At 38.2% G+C, this 18,093-nt stretch overlaps 1 protein-coding gene across 1 annotated transcript in view; it reads right to left on the bottom strand.

The window, feature by feature from the left end:
- ITSN1 (intersectin 1 (SH3 domain protein)) overlaps positions 1-18,093 on the bottom strand; it is a 97,700-nt gene that overhangs the window by 11,858 nt on the left and 67,749 nt on the right. Inside the window, exons 26-28 of the mRNA XM_010134894.1 lie at positions 16,463-16,584; positions 13,294-13,411; positions 9,515-9,706 (exon numbers count right to left, since the gene is read on the bottom strand). Of these exons, the coding sequence (XP_010133196.1) occupies positions 9,515-9,706; positions 13,294-13,411; positions 16,463-16,584 (432 nt within the window). The remainder of the gene's footprint in view (positions 1-9,514; positions 9,707-13,293; positions 13,412-16,462; positions 16,585-18,093) is intronic.

Below are 18,093 nucleotides of genomic sequence, written 5' to 3'. Positions count from 1 at the left end.
AGAGTGTTACAGTGACCTTAATGAGCACTTTGGGATTATATATAAGTTCTCTCTTACCAATGCTCTAAATTCGAGGTTCGCCTTTATCTTTCTAGTCAAAGGAGGCATCCTAATCAAGAAGGTACTGCAGAGTTTATTTATTTCTTCACACTTCAGTTAAAAATTGCTTCTAAATACTCAATGTACTTGAGCCAGAACACATGAAGGTCAATAGAGATAGTTCCAGATTTCTCTAATTTTCAGGCCAAGGCAAAAGGCCTGGTTATTGTTCTAATGATCTTTAAAAGCATGGGAAAAGTCTGTAACTAAGAACTCAACTTCCATCAGTTTGAATCTTTAATTTTTGCAAACCACCTCCCTTCTGTTTATCCTGTGTAGATGCCAGAATTTCTGTATGAATTCTAGAATCTCAAGTTTTATCTTCTATTCTGAATTAGATCAAAGCATTTAATTAGAATTTTTTCTTTAGGCCAGTATTTTTCAGCTAAGCTTAATTAAGTTCTTCTGAGATTGGCAAGCAGAATGTTTTCTTCCAGTTTCACTTTTCAAACTATTTTTATTACTTTCCTGCATAAAAGAAAATGCATTTCAAAAACCAAGGGTGATTTCAAACAGGTTGAAAACATCTTGATTAAAAATGCACTATTTACAACTATTTTTACACAGTCAAAATTATTCAGTGTCATTACTTCCCCCACCCCTCAGTGAAGAATGAGCAAAATCAGTAAATTCCCCACTGAAACATACTTATCGAAAAAGTTCTGACTGAAAAATATTAAAGCTGACCTTCATTTCATGGGGTTTAAAATGGTGAAGGCTTTTGGGTTTTTTTACATTGTTCACCAGCATCAACAATGACACCACCTACGGGGATCTGACAGGGATGTTTTTAGATCAGATGTTCACACATGCTTCCACAAAGTGAACCACGACTGCTCCTAATCGCATCCCACCTCAGACAAGTCTTTCAGTTCTTCGCATACAAAGTTAATACTTGGATGGTATTTACCGCGTTTTCAGCTTCCTGAGCGTAACTCAGAAGCTGATTCTGCACTATGCCACTATGCCACACCTATCACCAGTAAGTTTTTCACGGACTGCCTTCACCAGCTGCTTCAACTAATCTGTGCTCCCGAAAAGTTAATGATAGATTTGACTTAAAAATAATAAAAAACCCCCAAGGAGACCAAAAGCAGATCAAGTCAGTCAAGGTAGTTTCCTCTATGATTAAGAGGCCACGAACAGACCAGATGGGAAGCGTAAGCATATTGGTGACGCTCCTTTGAGATACAGCACATTGCAGTCCTTTGGAAGATGCAGTTGAAACTCTGCTTGAAATAAAAAGTCAGTTTTGAGAATATTTTATGCCAAAATAAGCAAAGCGCTAGGCAAATTTCAAAAGCCCGAAGCTTCATTTTGGTTGAATAAATGGCTGCTTTCAGAGCGTTTTCTTAGTTATCATGTAAATCAGAGATCTAATACTAGTTCTCCCCATGCACTGTCAGCTTCCTTAAAAGTGAATAAAGTGTGTAATTGTTTTTCTCTAGAGACTGGGTTAAGTTCACTGTTCAAAAACGTCAGTGATCTTGGTTTGAAGCATGGTTTCCAGCCACCAACTTTTTAGAGGAAGCATTTAACATCTTGAATTATAATGTATTTTCATGGCTAGCTTGACAGCCATCCTTCAGCCAATGGTCTACTTTTGAACACTAAACATTTGGGAAAAGAGCCTGCTTCAATTTGAGCAGAACATGCAGGAGACACTTTTCTGACAAGGGGTTTTCTTCAAGACATGCACAAACACAAAGATTTTTCTTGTCTTTGTATTAAAAAGACCAAAGAAGAACGAGGTTCCTTTCCAAGTAGAAATGTCAGGCCATAAGGGCTCTATCTAGGTTTTCATTGACACCAAAGTACTGTGCCAAATATCTTCTTTTATGAAGATCTAAATTCCACTTGCAGCTGTAATAATATAATCCATTAATTCAATTCACTAAAAGAGACTCCTGCAGGGGCTAGAATGCGCCCTTGGTATCAGACGTTTCCACCCACAGGCGGGAAAGATCTGCTGTGAGTAATGTACAGGACCTTACCTCGGCGTAGAATTGGTTCACGTTTCTAACTTAAAGCACGCAGGCAGTCCCTCATGCACACAGCCATTCCGGTACTTACAATCAGGCACTGGCATTTGTCTTTTTGGTTACTGAGTGCCCCATTCTTCCATATTTTCTCTCCTGCTCAGAGACAGTAATGTGGGACCCCATCTGGAAGGTGCTGAATTGGAAACTTCAGCTAGAAACTCGTAAACTCAGCAATGAATGGGGAAATTACAATAGCTGACTTGGTATGCTCACAGTAAACGCACCAAATTTCTGCCCTGGAATTGAATAACCAGAACCAACGCCAGCAGAGACATTTGCACACGCTAACCAGGCTGGTTACTCTGTCTGGACTTACGGAACCAACGTACGAACGCTCTAACTAGAGATCCGTGCTTTGACCTCCAATCACCATAGGACCTGTCAGATTAAACATTCTATAAATGTAAAAATAGTTTAAATAGCATTCTAAGAAGTAAACTCTTTTTCTTTCTTTTCCTTACAAAGTCAGCCCTGAAAATAGGGGTCTGACCAGCTAAGCACTCAGCTTGAAAGCCAAATGCAAGAGAGGCTGCTTTTTCAGAAGAAAGGTCCTGCTGCCGAATTTGCTGATCTGCGTACATCGGCACAATTCTGATTTATTCTAATTTGGGGAAATGTTCTAAACAATGTTAACTGCCAGATTTTACTCTAAACCTCATGCTGGCCCAGTCCGCAATGACAAGATCACCACACGCAGGAATCTGTTCTATCACAGAGAACCAAAAGCAGTGAAAAATGATGGTCATGATTTTCCTCCAAAAGCTTAAGCGGGGGGAAATATCACTCCATCGCAGCATTCCTTCACTGAAGACAAATTACAGCATTTCCCCATTCAGTCTTCTCATCAACTAGCTTCACGTGCAACCATCAATTTCCCATAAACACCTTGCGGGATGGGCCCTCCACCGAGAGACCATCTCAAACTTCTGCTGAGGACAGCACAGACTCCGGTCATCAAATAGATCTCTCCATCTCAAGTTTCTATGACGCAAAATTCCATTTCACAGCCATTTTCAACAATTTCAGCATGTTTCGAATCTGTCAGCTGGACTAGTATATCCATTTATTGTTAGAGCACAGCATTTGCCTCTGACGTAGGTGGAAGCAGGATGTAGGAACAAGTCTGGAAAGTCGCATTTGCAAAATATTAAGCGCTATTTTGTTTTTGCCCAGACCTGTCACCACCAACACGTGTGCTGCCTCCTCCTCCTGTTCGCACCGGTCAGTCAGTATCAGGTGGAGGGATTGGCCCTGCCAATCCACACAGGCCAAGCAACAGACTCAAGGATCTTTCATAACAATTTTGCTTTTCTTTCTTTTTTTTTTTTAAATTCTAGATCACGCCTCAGCGTGGTCCTCAACAACCTACACCTGTAATACAATACCACCAGCTTCATTTTGCAACAGCAAAATCTTTCTGTAGTGTTTTAGGATAATATCTTATTTTCTGTGAATTTCATAGTTCTATATAAAAAAGAGGTTTTAGCATTCAATCAAGGGAGGGAGGCGAGATTGGGAAGGAAACAGTAAATCTTTCATAAAAGAAACAGAACATGTCTACCACTCTCTTTCCAGAGTCTGCTTGGGAAGAATAAAATTCTATATGTGAAGGCATGGATACATCTAAAAATATAAACTGGCAGAGCTAACTGACCCCGGACTGGTTTATAACACATTGGGTAACTTCCAGTCTCACCTCTGATTTACAACCCAAACCTGTCTGAGCCCCCGACCACTTACTGTACAGTAACAGCAAATTGGTCAGGAGCATCAGCCACGGATCCAAGCAGAAGGAACTGCAGAGTCCAGTGCTACACTGTCCTCTGCAAAAATGAAGATGCTGCTAAAGATTTGCTTAGAATCAGAAGTGTGGTAGCTAAACGTAGCATTCTAAAAGTTCAATCCTTTTAACAAACAACAGTTTATTATTATTTCACTTTCTCAGGAAGACTTCCAGTATCATCTTTCTGGGCTTCCTCCCGCCCACCCCCCAAACTTTTTTTTTATTTCACTTTCTCAGGAATACTTCCAGTATCATCTTTCTGGACTACCCCCCGCCCGCCCCCCCAACTCCCACCCCGCAAAAAAATTAAAGTGAAGGAATCAAACCAGATTGATTGTAACACTCATCTGATCCAGAATTACTCCAACAATTCATCAGAGAAAACTGCACTTGGCAGAGACGAGTGTGATGGAAAAAAACCCAATTCTGTTTTCAGCTATGTAGGCCAGGGCACAGAAAACCTTTATCTGTGACACTGATTTAACTCCAGCTCAAGGTAGCACTCTGCTAGCACTGGTTCCCAGCTGTCCACTGGTGGGTATTCAGCTGAGCCGGCAGCATCAGATTAGCACCCTGTGGGTGAAAGCTGGTACCTGGACAGACGAAATTCACAAGTTGGGAACTGAACGGCATATCAGCACAGAGAGTCCTTCTTGCTGCTAGGGCCAGCTGCTGCCGAGGAGTCAGACTCAAAAATGTAGGTAGGGCACAAAGAAACATTTGAGAAACTTGTGCTAGAGAATGAAGCCAAGTCCTGTGATCAAGGAGCACCTCAAGGCCACAGGGAGTCCAACACCTTCTAAAAGCCCTATGCCCACTTGCTGCAGGGCAGCTACCCCAAGTGTAAACATCTTCAGGCACCAACAGCTACCTCTTCCATAAAATGCTTAATTAAAACTATTCCTCAAGATGAAACTAGTTTTAAAACCTGATGTCTTATTCTGTTTTGCTCCACTGGATTAATAAAAGTTACAGAGAGTTACAGGTTTGATCCAAATTAGTTTCCAGCTCTACGCAGACACTGCAATCGGAATTTTTGTGTTGAGGGGGAGCACTACAGGGCTACAGCGGTACTTCTTGGGTTTTGTTTTTCTAAAGAAGTTTCCAAATTAAGATGTATGGAAAGGAAAGGGGAACAAAACTGCTATGAAACTTGCTGTAACGAGCTGTAGAAATTTGTTGCGTGTTATCAGAACTATTCTTACACGTACTAGTAATGTTACTAGGTTACACCAGATGGTTAAGGTAACTCCCACGATTTCTCCTCGTGCACAATAACTCAAAAAGAACTCTATTCATAGTAAAGTAGTCCTTTGCAAGCTATCCAAGAAGTACAAGCACCCATAAAGTCTAAACATGCAGGAAATTAAGTCTTTGTGAAAATAATTTACATTTTTAACTGCACCCAGGACAACGTTCTGAAAACATTCTTTCAGAGTTTGGAACCAAAAGGTCTCCGTAGCGCACTCGGTTTAGCTAAGCAGCAGCTTGTTATCTGGTTGTCTGTGTGCATGCAGTTAGCCTGCAATTCAAATGATTAAATACTACTTGAGATATGTTGTCCCTGGATTTACTGAAGTCTACAAAAAAAGTTAAACATAAGCCATTTACTGTAATCAGGACTGCATATAAGGAGCTATTTAAGAAGAAGCTAAATAGCTGGAGTCAGCAATCACAAAGAACTAAAAAGAACTCCTTTAAAACCAGAGAACAAAACCAGAACACGCAGTTTTTCTGCTGCCTTGCGGGAAGGTTATGGCAATAGGCCACTTTAGAATGCGTTCAGTGATCTCCCAGGGTCTGAAAGAGAAGTCACTGAAGGTCCAAAAGAACTGAGATTTAAATACAACTGATCCTGAAGAGAAAGCAAAGTGTTCTTGACAAAGAACATTTCAGACTCTCTCAAACAGATTTAAAGTATTGGAATTGATATTAACAAATTCCCTGAAAGAACATTCATGGGAATTCTTCCTCAGCAGCTGAATACAGAGGAAATACTTCAAGTTAAACAGCAAATCTATGAATTAAAAAACACCTCCACCACTTGGAGCGGTCCCTGAATCCAGACTCCTCTACATCCCTAAAGTGACAGCTCCTGTGCAAAGGGAAAAGGTATTTGGCACATGAAAGTTAATATAATGAATGCATTCAACTGACCAGGCAGCAGCGAGACTGCTCTTTTTGCTTCATGTTAACTTACAACATAAACAAAATAAAAATTAATCTGAATGGTTTCATATTTTTTGGTCTACGTAAGTCTTGTTTTGGCCTTGTCTGGGAATAGAGTCGGCTACGCACAAATTCAAGGACTGAAGAAACAAGAGCGTGGGCACATTTCCATCACAGGGGGCAAGTGTTCTTTTGGAAATAGGTTTGCCTGCTGCAGTAAGTGCAGTATTTTGTTCCCTGCTACTCAAGGGAACTCACAGACTATGAGGAAGATTAAACACTACCATGCCAAGCTACAGCAGTACACTTACGAACTTTAATAACTGACTGAATAAACATTACAGGTATTTCAACAATGTATGTCGATATAAGTCACAATGGTTTGAGTATCTTTGTCTAGGACATTTTAAAAGTGTTTTGAAGATTTGGTGAGTTACCTATTCTCAACAACTGACTGATTGATAAAGCTGTTGCTCTGTTGAGTACGACACAGTACTCTTCTGTCTGAGGCATCCTGGCATGACATACACCAGTGCGTGTGTGTATGTCTACAGAGGGACAACTTCAGGCTGTCCTTTTCACTTCAGGAGAAAAATGACCCCAGGAACTTTTAGGGCACTGTGACATTGAAAATCTTTTATGAGACATCACTCCCAGCATTTCAATGAAGCGCATTAGGAAACATGTAGCCTGCAGGTTGTTACAAATGCTTTATTTTTCTTCTCACTTGATGAAATGCTGGAAGGTGGGGGGCTGGCGGGGAGCAGCATCTGCATCTTTTATATCCAAAGTATTGCCAATATTTCAATATACAGAGAAAGTATGTTTCTGACCTGAAGTCATAAAAAACAAAACGTCCCTTAGGACAAACGCTTTTAGATGAGTTATAAGTCTTTCAAGACAGCAGCTCTTTATGGGAAAATAGAGATAACCTTTCATCAAAATAACGCTTTAAGGTATAAAATACTGAAGTAGCACAGTAAAATTTGGCTATATCATCCTCACTGTGCAAAAAAATGGACACTGAAAATTACAAGTATTCCTTTCTGTTCAATTCCTGCCATACAAGTCAGTGTATTTTTCAGCAAGTGGCCATGAGGGAGAACTTTTTTTTTTCTTTTATGGTAGAGCAGTAAAGGAAAAATTTGTGCATGTTAAATACTAACCTAAAAGAAAGAAAATCTGTGCAATCGTGCATGTTTTAAGACTAGAGCTTCTGGCATAAAACACAGAGACTAAGTCGATGTAAACCCACGGTAAAACAACAAAGAATACTTGGTTCATCTACCAGTACTGCGTCACAACATACCAACTGATTTGTAACGTGTACATGGTTACATGTATATGTAACCATTAAATCGAGAAAGGAAGGTGCAAAAGACTGCAGATAATCATGATCAAGCTGAGTAATTACAAAGAAATAATATCTAAAGTAACCAGACAAGTGTCATTCTGAAATCGAACAGGTGTGCTTCGGGCTATTCTGGCGGCAAATTCATCACGTGCACTAGTGCCCCTTGGTGAATTCTGTGTGTACACAGCAACAAGACAACACACGCATTTTCGACTATCTTTTATATGAAGAATTTAATTATCTATACATGTAACTAATTTTAAAGGCTGTATTACAGTTGTTAAAGCTGCAGATTTTTATATATTTATATAATTTACATTCATATTGATGAAATACTGAAGTGCAATTGAATAAGGAGCTTCACTTGTTCTTTGCACCACATGATGGGTCAGGAGGGAGATGGGGTAGAATTAGAAACGCTACAACACTGCCAGCATGAAAATTAGAAATAAATGAAAGGCATAAACCAGAACATAACTAAAAGGTAAAGTAATTCATAGAACGGCTATATTGTGCTTGAGGCATTGAGAAGAAAGGGTTTCTGCACTGACAGCACCAGGCATTTCATCAAGAGCTTGTAACTAATGCAGGAAAGACAGACATGGCGTAACTACAGCACATCTACTACATAAACTTGACTGTAAGCTCCATTTAATATTAATTTGTATAAATTCCACAGTCTAGTCTTAAAAAATGTAAACATTGGTAATTAATTGCAGGGAGATATTTCTATACATTCTTTCTTGTCAGGAAGATTACTTGTTCAAAATGTGTTGTTCCATAGTCATAAGTAAAAATGAGAACTCAAACTTCATGTAACCATGACGAAAATAAAGTCGTTAATTCTCAAACCCCACATAACTGTAGCGTTCTATTGATTTCTGATACAAAAATGCAAAAAATGGAACATCTGAGACAAACACAAACCAGGGTGTTTTCTAACTGTATGCAGCTAAAAGTAATGTGCAAAATAAAATTAACATAACTGGGATAACAACATTATGCAAGGTTAATATCTCTTGCATTGGAAGGAAGTTAATTTCTTCTCTCCACAATGTATTACGCACTCGACAAGGAACACCTGATACATACAGTACAATAACTACAACAAAATACCTTATCTGTAATTGGGCACATTTAAAGTTCCTTAAACTGATTTAACTCCTTCTGTTCTTTTGTAATTAAAGGAAAAAAAAAAGGAAGACATACTGACAACACCGGACAAGTGAACAATAAAAAAGGAAGATACATAAAGTCTCAAATTTATGGACATTTGGAACAATTTTAATAGCACATGCAGCATTCCTTGATAGTGGGTCTTTTTGCACAAAAAAAATTGCAATCAAGAAATTTAATTTATACTTTTCCTTTAAAGGCTAAAATATATATTTTAAAATAATTTTTAAACTACTGAAAGCACCTGTGCAAAGGTGGAAAAATTAGTTTGGTAACTCTGAAAGCCACAAAAGGACCCACTATCCTCTGATTTTTTTGTGTTTTTTTGTTTCAGTTTAATTTTGTGTCTGCATCTGTAGATAATTAACTCAAACATTGCGATTACATGCAACTAATGTAAAATGAGGTAAACTGCTCTGCAGCGTGTTCTTCTACTCAGAAGGCAGTAGATGATCATGCTGGAAGCCACATGATCAAGGCTGCATCTCCCATCATCCCTCTGGGCAGTGATATGGGATAGTGGGTCTCTTTGAGGACTTTCAAGCCTGAGTGGGGGATGGACAACATATGATTCCTAGAAAAAGGAGGAAAACAACACATAAGCAAAACAAAACAATGAGCAAATTCAAGCTAGGAAAATGAGTCAGGCATGTAAACAGCATGGTGCAAAAATGATAAAGGGTAACATGCTACAAAGGGGATGTGAACTAAAAATAAAACAAACATAAAATAAGGTTTGCATTACAGAAGGTCTTCAAAGAGACTTTGACAAGCGCAGCAGTGGTGAAACTTTGAGTTCTGCAAATCACAGCAGAATCACAGCAATGCTGCATGTTTTGTCTTAAAGTACTACACAAATAATCACAACACAGCAGCAGAGAGGTCACTTACATTGCTGGCTTGGGTCCATGTCTGTTGTCAGCTTCACATAGTTGGATGGAAAGAGACCCACTTGTCCATTCACCTCCCCTTTCCACCAGTCTGGGTCTTCCTTGTTAAGGACGTTTATAATCTGGCCTTTATTGAACGCTAGCTCATCATCATTCTGTGCAGTGTAGTCATACATGCCAATTACTTGGCACACTGTAAGATAAAGGAAGAAGTCTATCGCACTGGCAATGTTTCAGCAAAACATAAGCTATGCAAAAAGCAACTTGAACCCTACATTGTCCCAGTGCAGTTCCAGGACACTGTGCTGACCTGAAACAGTCCTGCCATAGTCCTGCCCCTGTCTCCTGCATCGGTGTTAGCTGAGCTGTAATGGTGCTTAGCTGAGTCCTGAACAGACTGGCCTGAGGTGGTGTAAAAAAATGGAAGAGTTTCCTAGCAGCAGTGCTCTCTCAATCAGCTTACTTCAGGGTCAGGATCACGCCAGGTAGAGCAGAGCACAGCAGTGCAAAGCTGAGAACAGCGTAACCTGCCTGGTACTGTACTCGATACTTTTGTTTGCCTCTCTTTTACTTTATATATATATTTTTCCCCCCCAAAAAGCACCAAATTTCTTGTTCATTTACAAAAATTGCATTTTGCATCCTCACCAACCTATTCCGAAAAGTATCCTTTCCCCCAGAACTGATCAGTGGACAGGAAAGTCTGGGAAACATTTGAAGTTCCACTACCTGAACCCTGAAAAAGGCACTCTTTTCTAATTTAGCACTGGAATTGCTCAACACAGCTCTATAATTCCAGAGAAATCCAATGGCAATATCCTTATAGTATCACAGAGGTGTCAGGAACACAAAGATCTTGGAAAGGATGAGAAAAATAAAAACCATCCTAGGCCATTTAGGCTGCTCTTCTGCCACCACAGGACTGTTCCAGCAGCCTATTTTCTATTTCCTGACTGGTTCTCAGAATACAGCTGTCAATTATAATAGAGCAGGTTTCTTAATTTTCTAAAGCAGCAGGAGTGTTTATTTAAATGCATGATTTCCTCTATTTCTCTGATGTTTTCTCTATGCGAAGACACAGAACTTCTGGTATTTGGCTTTTAGACACATGACTTATCTAATTAGCCTTGCTGCCAGGTTTTCTCCATTACATTCATCCTAAAATTTTCTTTTATTTCCATTCCTGTACTCAGACAGCAACTTATTTTAAATTTGTCAAATAGCTCCTCTCTTTAAAAAATTTCAGAAATTATTCAATTCCTTTAAACTCCACAGTTAACAGGACTCTGCAAATTTAGCATATTTATTCAGATCTGCTACTTGCAAAAGGGGGGAGAAACATTTTTAAAAAGGGGCACTACTGCAACACCCAGGACATCAGCTAACCGAAGGGTACATCCTCCTGGCATACTGGAGATAAACCAGCATTTCTAAAGGAATGTGTATTATGGTGTACTCCTGTTCTAGGTAATTTTGTGCTAGCACGAGTTCAAATGTGCAAACACCACTGACGTTCACATTTCACTTTAAAGAATCTGTGAATCTGTTTTACAGCATTCTTGTTACAGGTTTAGTAACATTAAGAACAATTTAAAAATTGAACTAAACCATTCCTGACCACAATATGTACATTAACAGATTTGTAACCCATTTTAGAGTTAATTTCTTTAAAGAATTTTTAATTCAGATTATTCTCTTCTACTTCAAAGAACTTTATGAAATTTGGTGCTGTCCAGTAGTATCATCAGAGTATCTAAATAGTCCAATGGGATCCCAAGAATCATCTTAAACATGGGAAGATAATTTAAGAGAATTCTTGCAGAGAGAGGACTCCTCAATTGAACCTGAAGCAGTGACCTCATCTTGATCTTATTTACATGTGGTCACAAAGCTTAGAATATACCTTGGTCCTATATATGAAGTTCTACGGTAGTCCCAGCAAGAAACTTCTTAGCTGATTTTAAACTCCAAAGGCCATTGCTAACTACAGACACAAGCTAGAGGCCACCTTCTCTGAGCTCCAGTGCTTTTCAGCCGTTTGTTTCCTTTTTGAAGAGATGGTCTGTTGATTAATACTAGTCCTGCTGCAGTAACAGAGAGAATCCAGGTTCCCATACCACACTCACAGTCAGTACAATCTATAATGTTGTCTTTCTTTAAACAACCCAAATGGTTGAAACACATTTCCCACTACTCCTATATTGTGAACCTATGCCTGACTAGCTTCAAGTAGGCGTAACAGTTCATTTAATTTCTCAACACCAGGAAGGACACGTTCATGACAAGTTTAGAAGGGAACACATACAAAGCAGTAAGAAATCAATAAAACCTCAAAGTATAAAGCAAAATTGTCCATGCAACAGAATTTAAAGAAAAAGAAAAAAGTTGTTGAGGTCATGCAGTTTGCGTTACAGTACGGCAGATGGAAAGCATATACATCAAAACAAAATGACAAAAGAAACAGAGGTTTTGATGATACTAGTTTGTGTCGGATCTGCTACCTTTGAAAGCCAGACAGTAACGACACACTCTCAGACCCTTCATAAAGCACCACCCTGGGCATTATTCAACCCTTGCAGATGGTTTTCTTCAGGCTTTCCATGTCTTTTGCTATACCAAGCCTCCCTACTGACATACTTCCGCTATGAAGATGCTTCTCAAACATTAAACTCTTAACCTCCTACATTAACCACACAGTTAGCGAGGCCATCTATCATAATGGAAAGACAAGATGATTCTTCTCATCCTCCAAAAGAAAAGATCTATAGCAAAGTTGAATTTGATAAAAATTAATGTCACTAATATTTTGGTGTTCCGTAGGCAATAAAAAAAAGTTTATTCTGTAAAAGTTTTATTAGCGTGTGTGAAAAATCCCAGACTGTCAAACCTGAAATAATTTAAAAAAAAATCCTTTTATATTGCTATGTAAAAGTATGTGTCTCAATGCTGAGTTACCATTTTAACTCTGCAGGACCCAAACCCGTGAGTCTTTATAGAAGTATGATTTTCTGTTTCTTTAGGAGCAACTAAATCCATGCAGATGATAAACAACCACATCAAGTCTTTTTGGGTGGCTTTTGGAAGAAAATACATCCATCCTGCATGTTTTTCATTGTCAAGAATCCTCTTTACTTACTACTACACCAACTCACAAGTCCAAAATGGTTCAAGACTGAAACAATCACAAGGAATGAACTGTTTGTTCTCAGTCCTCCGCCTGCCTTTATACCTTGGAGTAGACTGACAGGACTGTTTGGTATTTCCTGTGGTGGAGCTGTAGCAAATAGCTTTAAAAATACGATGTTCTTTTGCTCTTGTGTCCTTTCACAAACAAGTAACTATACAGGACAAAAAGCTATATTTTAACTTGAGTGGGTTTCTCACACTTCACCTTAGGAAAAATAAAAGGTTCTGAATGAGAGGTGCCTTAACTGCTGAGTCCATGGATCATCCTGACCACTTAAAAATTCCTTTACTACAATTAGTGCAAAGAAATAGGACTGATAATTTGAATGCTTTACTCTAAGATGGTATGTCACAGATGGCTTTTTAGCACTCAACAGTTCATACATGGGGGACCCACCACCATAAACATACAGACCAATTTAATGTTTTTCTCATTTAAATAACAAAAAAATTGAAATGAAGCATTTAATCAAAATGACTAGTGTAACAGTTATGAAATACCCTATTGAATGTCCATAATTATTTTTTATCAGTCCTACTGAAAATGACACATATGACAAAAGCAACTTTTGTTAATGCAACTGCAGTGCTTACCTGAAGGTAATGCTGTTGATTTAGGTAGCTCGGTTGGTGTAGTTTTACTGGTACCAGGGCTCAGAAGTTTTACATAATTAGCAGGGAACCATCCTATCTGCCGTTTTTTCCCTCGTGCCTAGTTAAAAAACATTTCTTTTAAGAGGATTAAGTACATCAATAGATCCAATTTACCACTGTAATTTAGCCAGTATTTTAAATATTTGCAGTCATGTTGACTATTTAAGAGTAAAAAAAATGCATTTTATAAGGAAAAACTCAGTTACTTTTGTGGCAATAGTTTGATATTATGATAACTCTATTACATGAAGTAAGCTTTCATAAAATATAAGCAGTAGTTTGTAATATTGAAACAGTAGTTATTTATTGTTAATTTGAGTGATTTTCAGTTAAAGAGTGTTCCTACTTTCTGTGCTTTATAATCAATACTACAACCTTGATTCTTCTGGAAGATTTCTCCTGATCCTGTTAAAACCATACCTCTAGAATTCTAGGCTAGCTATTGCATTAATGAGTGGCAGCATTTAAATGCTTTTTCATTATGCAAAGAACTGTATTTAAATAGATACCTAGATTGGAAGTTCAAACAGATTAAAAATCAAAATGACCTCCAGACAAAGTATAAATATTCATCACATTAAACAATGTGAACCAGTAAAACATCACGGCAAGAAAAAAAAATGGGTAAAGTTTGGATTCAAATACAAAATCCCAAAGACAGATTCCAATCAAACAAAAAATAAGCTTTGGCAACTACAAGTACATATGGATAGACACTGTCCAAATGATCCTAACCAACAGAGGTTAAGAATTCTGAAAATACAGTAGATGCTCCCATGGCTATCTAATCAGAGAGCATCAGTACAAAACCATGTGGACACGTGTATTAGTGTGCCTGTGGTCTGCGCGTGTGTGCTGAGAGCAGCAGGTTACCACACCCCCGGCCTACAGCAGCGCTCTGCGGTTTGGAACACAGCTGCAACGAGTCACCAGAGTCAGGATACTGGGACAGACAAACTATGGGTCTGATCCAGTGTGACAAGGCTAGTGTCACCAAAGCAGGATAGGAGTTTGAACCAGAAACTACATCTTTTTATACTGCCAACTGCATTGTTCATTGCAAATAGAAGAAGAAAAATCCTTACTCTAAGAAAGGTTACTCTAAAACTTTGAATCAAATCTCAGCTTTCAAATCTATGTGAAGAAGTACTTTAACTATTTATTCTCTTTTTGTGCTGTTAGGATAAGGTTGGCATGTTTGGCATGTACAATTTTGCCTCTAAAACCAAAACAGACACTAATTTTAGTGAAAAAAGCCATCTAACAGATATACTATCTTTTAACTACTTCCTACTGTCTCTCTTTCTTTACGGAAAAAGAAAGCCCTTGATCTAAAGTGTATCTAGATCACTCATTTTAAGATGGAAAACTGCATTAAACTCAGCAATATAATGCTTAAATATTTCTTACCCCTCCTTCACTCTGACCCTTAAGACAAGTATCACAAAAAATTTACTTTACCCTGAAACTGAATTGTATATACACTTCTAAAAATCTTGCCACTTTGAAATTAAATGCATAAAGAAAGGTTAATATTAGTGACCTTCTCCAAATCTTGTCATCATTTCACCGCTTTGGGGTGGGTTGAAATTTTTATTTTTAATCAATTCCTCAACCCATTTCACCATACTGCTGCACTAGTGTTTGTGCTCCAATAACAAGGGAGCGAGAACTAGTATTAGAATGCTGGAACAGGAGAAGGAAAAGAATAAGTAGGGGCTGCTAATGAAGAACAAACCAACTTGTAAAACCATATGTAACACAGTAAAGTATCCAAAGCAATGTACGAGTATTTACACAACAACAAAAAATTAAACACCCCCCCGCTCCCCTTTAGCTGCTAAGTGGTAACTGCGACAGCTCTTGCCCAGTGAAGCTTACTTCCTATTTTAAAATACATTTGATGTGAGACTCTTTAAAGCTACAGTTTAAAAACATCAACAATGTTAGTGAATATGAAAACCAAAGCAATCCTGGAAGATGATTTCTCCATAAGATGAAGAAATGTCACCAGGAAAGGCAAAAACGATAGGCAGTAACGTGGAAAAAATATTTGAGTTAGTTTGAGCATCTGCATTGCAAAAATGAATAAATTCTTTCATGTAATATTCTCTGTTAGAAAAACAAAATAAAACAAAAGCTCATTCAGTGGTTCTGGGTGGATGGGTGGGGGAACTTTTCCTCTGAAAGTCATTGAGAATCAAAGTTTCCAACTTGTCAAGTTCTACTCAAAAAAAAAAAGGGTTAAAATATTTTATTATCTATTATCTTCTGAAAGAACACTAAAGCTCTCTCCTATGCGATGCTTGCAACAGACACCATTCTTCTCACTCTTCGACATTAAAATGAGCTGTTGCTGAGCTAGGGCCATTAGACTGGTATTCTACACCATCCAATCCATCAAGCGACCTGAAAAAGCGGTGGCCATCTTACAAAAAACCACTGCTGTAAAATACTTTTCAATTTTTCAACGAAAAGTGTAGATAAACTTTTGGCTGAAGCGATTTAGAAGCTTCTTAGGAAGACCCTCAGGACTGTGCACTCCAGTATTTCTTCTGCTTTCACAGTGCACACAGGTATCAGCTGATCCAAATGCACACCATACGCACAGTCACTGTTGGAACGTGACATACAACTAGAATCGGTCACTCGAATCAACAGCCTCATGCCAACCAGTTGCACGTCTGGCTTTCCCCACCACCTGATACGACCACTGCTTTTTTTGCTCACATGAAGACGACTACTGCACACAAGAAGGGCAGGAGTCAAAAGTAGGCAAAACAATACAACCTAAAGTCCACTTCTTTCTTGGATCTGAAGGGCCTCCAGGATAATGTATAAAGGAGCACTGCGGGCTGGGCCTGATTATTGACACCAGTATCCTTGACTTACAATGAGGCACAATGGCTTCCCCCTGCTGTCCTCCAGAGTTATTTCAGTTTCAAGGAATTGGAATGTATGTATATTTTATTACAGGTATTTTATTTGTAAATGCTTAACTGCAGAGTATTTTCAAAATTATTGATCGAGGCATTCATGATTTTTAATTATTAAAAATATTACAATTTTTTTTCACATGGAATTTTATTTCAAAAAAACAGCAACTAACTTGGAGCTCTCCTTCCCACCAGCCACCTGGATTCTTCTTTCTGATAAGAATCAACTGACCAGGAGCAAGAGTAAGCTGTTCTGGACCCGTTGCTGTGTAAGAGGCAATAACTTGGGCAATTTCTGTTGAAGTGGGGGGAAAAAAAAAAAGTTAATTTGGAAAAGCCTGAACACATTCTATACAACATTAACTCTGCTGTTATCATTGGCACAGTATATCCATTTTGTATTTCCTTCCAAAAAATTGTTATGCATTTATGTAGGTCTATAAAAACAGATAGTAATTACAAAACAGATCAGAAGTTCGTAGCTCTACAGGAATAAAACAGAGGTGCAGCTCTATGGGTAGGATATAAAAAATATTTGAAATAGAGAATAATAATAATGACTATCATTAGAGCCATTTGGTTCTTAAAACCAAGTGTCATAATAGTGTTTTCTAATAAATACATTTTTGTAGCATCAGTTTGGACTAAGCTCCCCTAAAAGAGGAGATTAATACTGATGACAATACACTGAAGAAGTTGCAGTAATAGAGGTGCAAACCAATGAAGGCCCCAAGAAAATTTTTCACCACCAGACGAGACAAAAACCTGAATGTTTTCAAAATATAATAAACAGGATTTATTTTGAAAACTTTATCCCGTGAACATTAATAGAAAACCGATGCCTTATTTGACTACCTACCAGCATGAATCTGAAGCAGAGGAACTATAAGCTCACAGTTATCTCTGATATCACAGTTATCAAAGCAGATGATGCAGTTTACTCCATTTTAGAGTGGTTGTGGAAAGACAGATGATAATCACCATAAAGTCTGGTAGGTTTAACCAATTTTTTGAACCAATTGAACTGACAGGAGTTCATAAGCAGCTGTAGGTATTTTGATGTCCTCCTAATAGCTTTTAAGTCAGGTTTAGTATGTCATCAAACCCTGTTTAGGGTGATGGAGAACATGTTTAATACTGCAATAATTTGGAACATTTTGTAAACAAATAATCACAGAATGGTAGATTTGGGAACTTTTTAGCTTTTGGTAAGCTAAACCTTTAAGGCTGCTACATTTACACAGCCCCTTTTAGTCAAGTTAATCAGAATCTATAGGGAATTTTTTTCTTTTTAGCCTTCATTTAATTGCAAAGAGTCTCAGAGATCCAAAGCAGCACAAAAGTAGTGTGCTACTGCTGAAAGCTCCACTTCAGGATCCCAGTACGCAGGCATTCATCGCTATACATATTCTGCTTAACAGAATGATCTAGGGGTTGTGGGGGTTTGGGGTGATGGGGAATTTTGTTTTTACGAAAAAGCTTTCCTGGAAGTTAACTCAGTCTGTGTTTAAGACAAAGGATGATTTTATTTGGCAATGCATCAAATAAAACTGGGAACCATCAAACAGCCCATGTGGGCACTGACACTGACTGGCTATGGTTGTGGTGTAAGACTATCTTAGAACAATCCCTCAGCAGAGCTAGCAGTACAAGATGACAAAAATGTATCTCAGCTGCTTCAGTGCAAAGACACCCAGCTTAATTTAAAACCTCAGCATTGTCTGATCATAGATCAATACACTGCTTGAAATTTTAGATTTTATTTGAAAATCTTTATTAAAAATATCCATGTCAGTTATTTTCA

Source organism: Buceros rhinoceros, unplaced genomic scaffold (genome assembly GCF_000710305.1).
Source record: "Buceros rhinoceros silvestris isolate BGI_N320 unplaced genomic scaffold, ASM71030v1 scaffold1334, whole genome shotgun sequence".
Taxonomy (NCBI): Eukaryota; Metazoa; Chordata; class Aves; order Bucerotiformes; family Bucerotidae; genus Buceros; species Buceros rhinoceros.
Note: the sequence above shows the minus strand (reverse complement) of the source record. Positions and strands in the feature narration are given on the sequence as shown.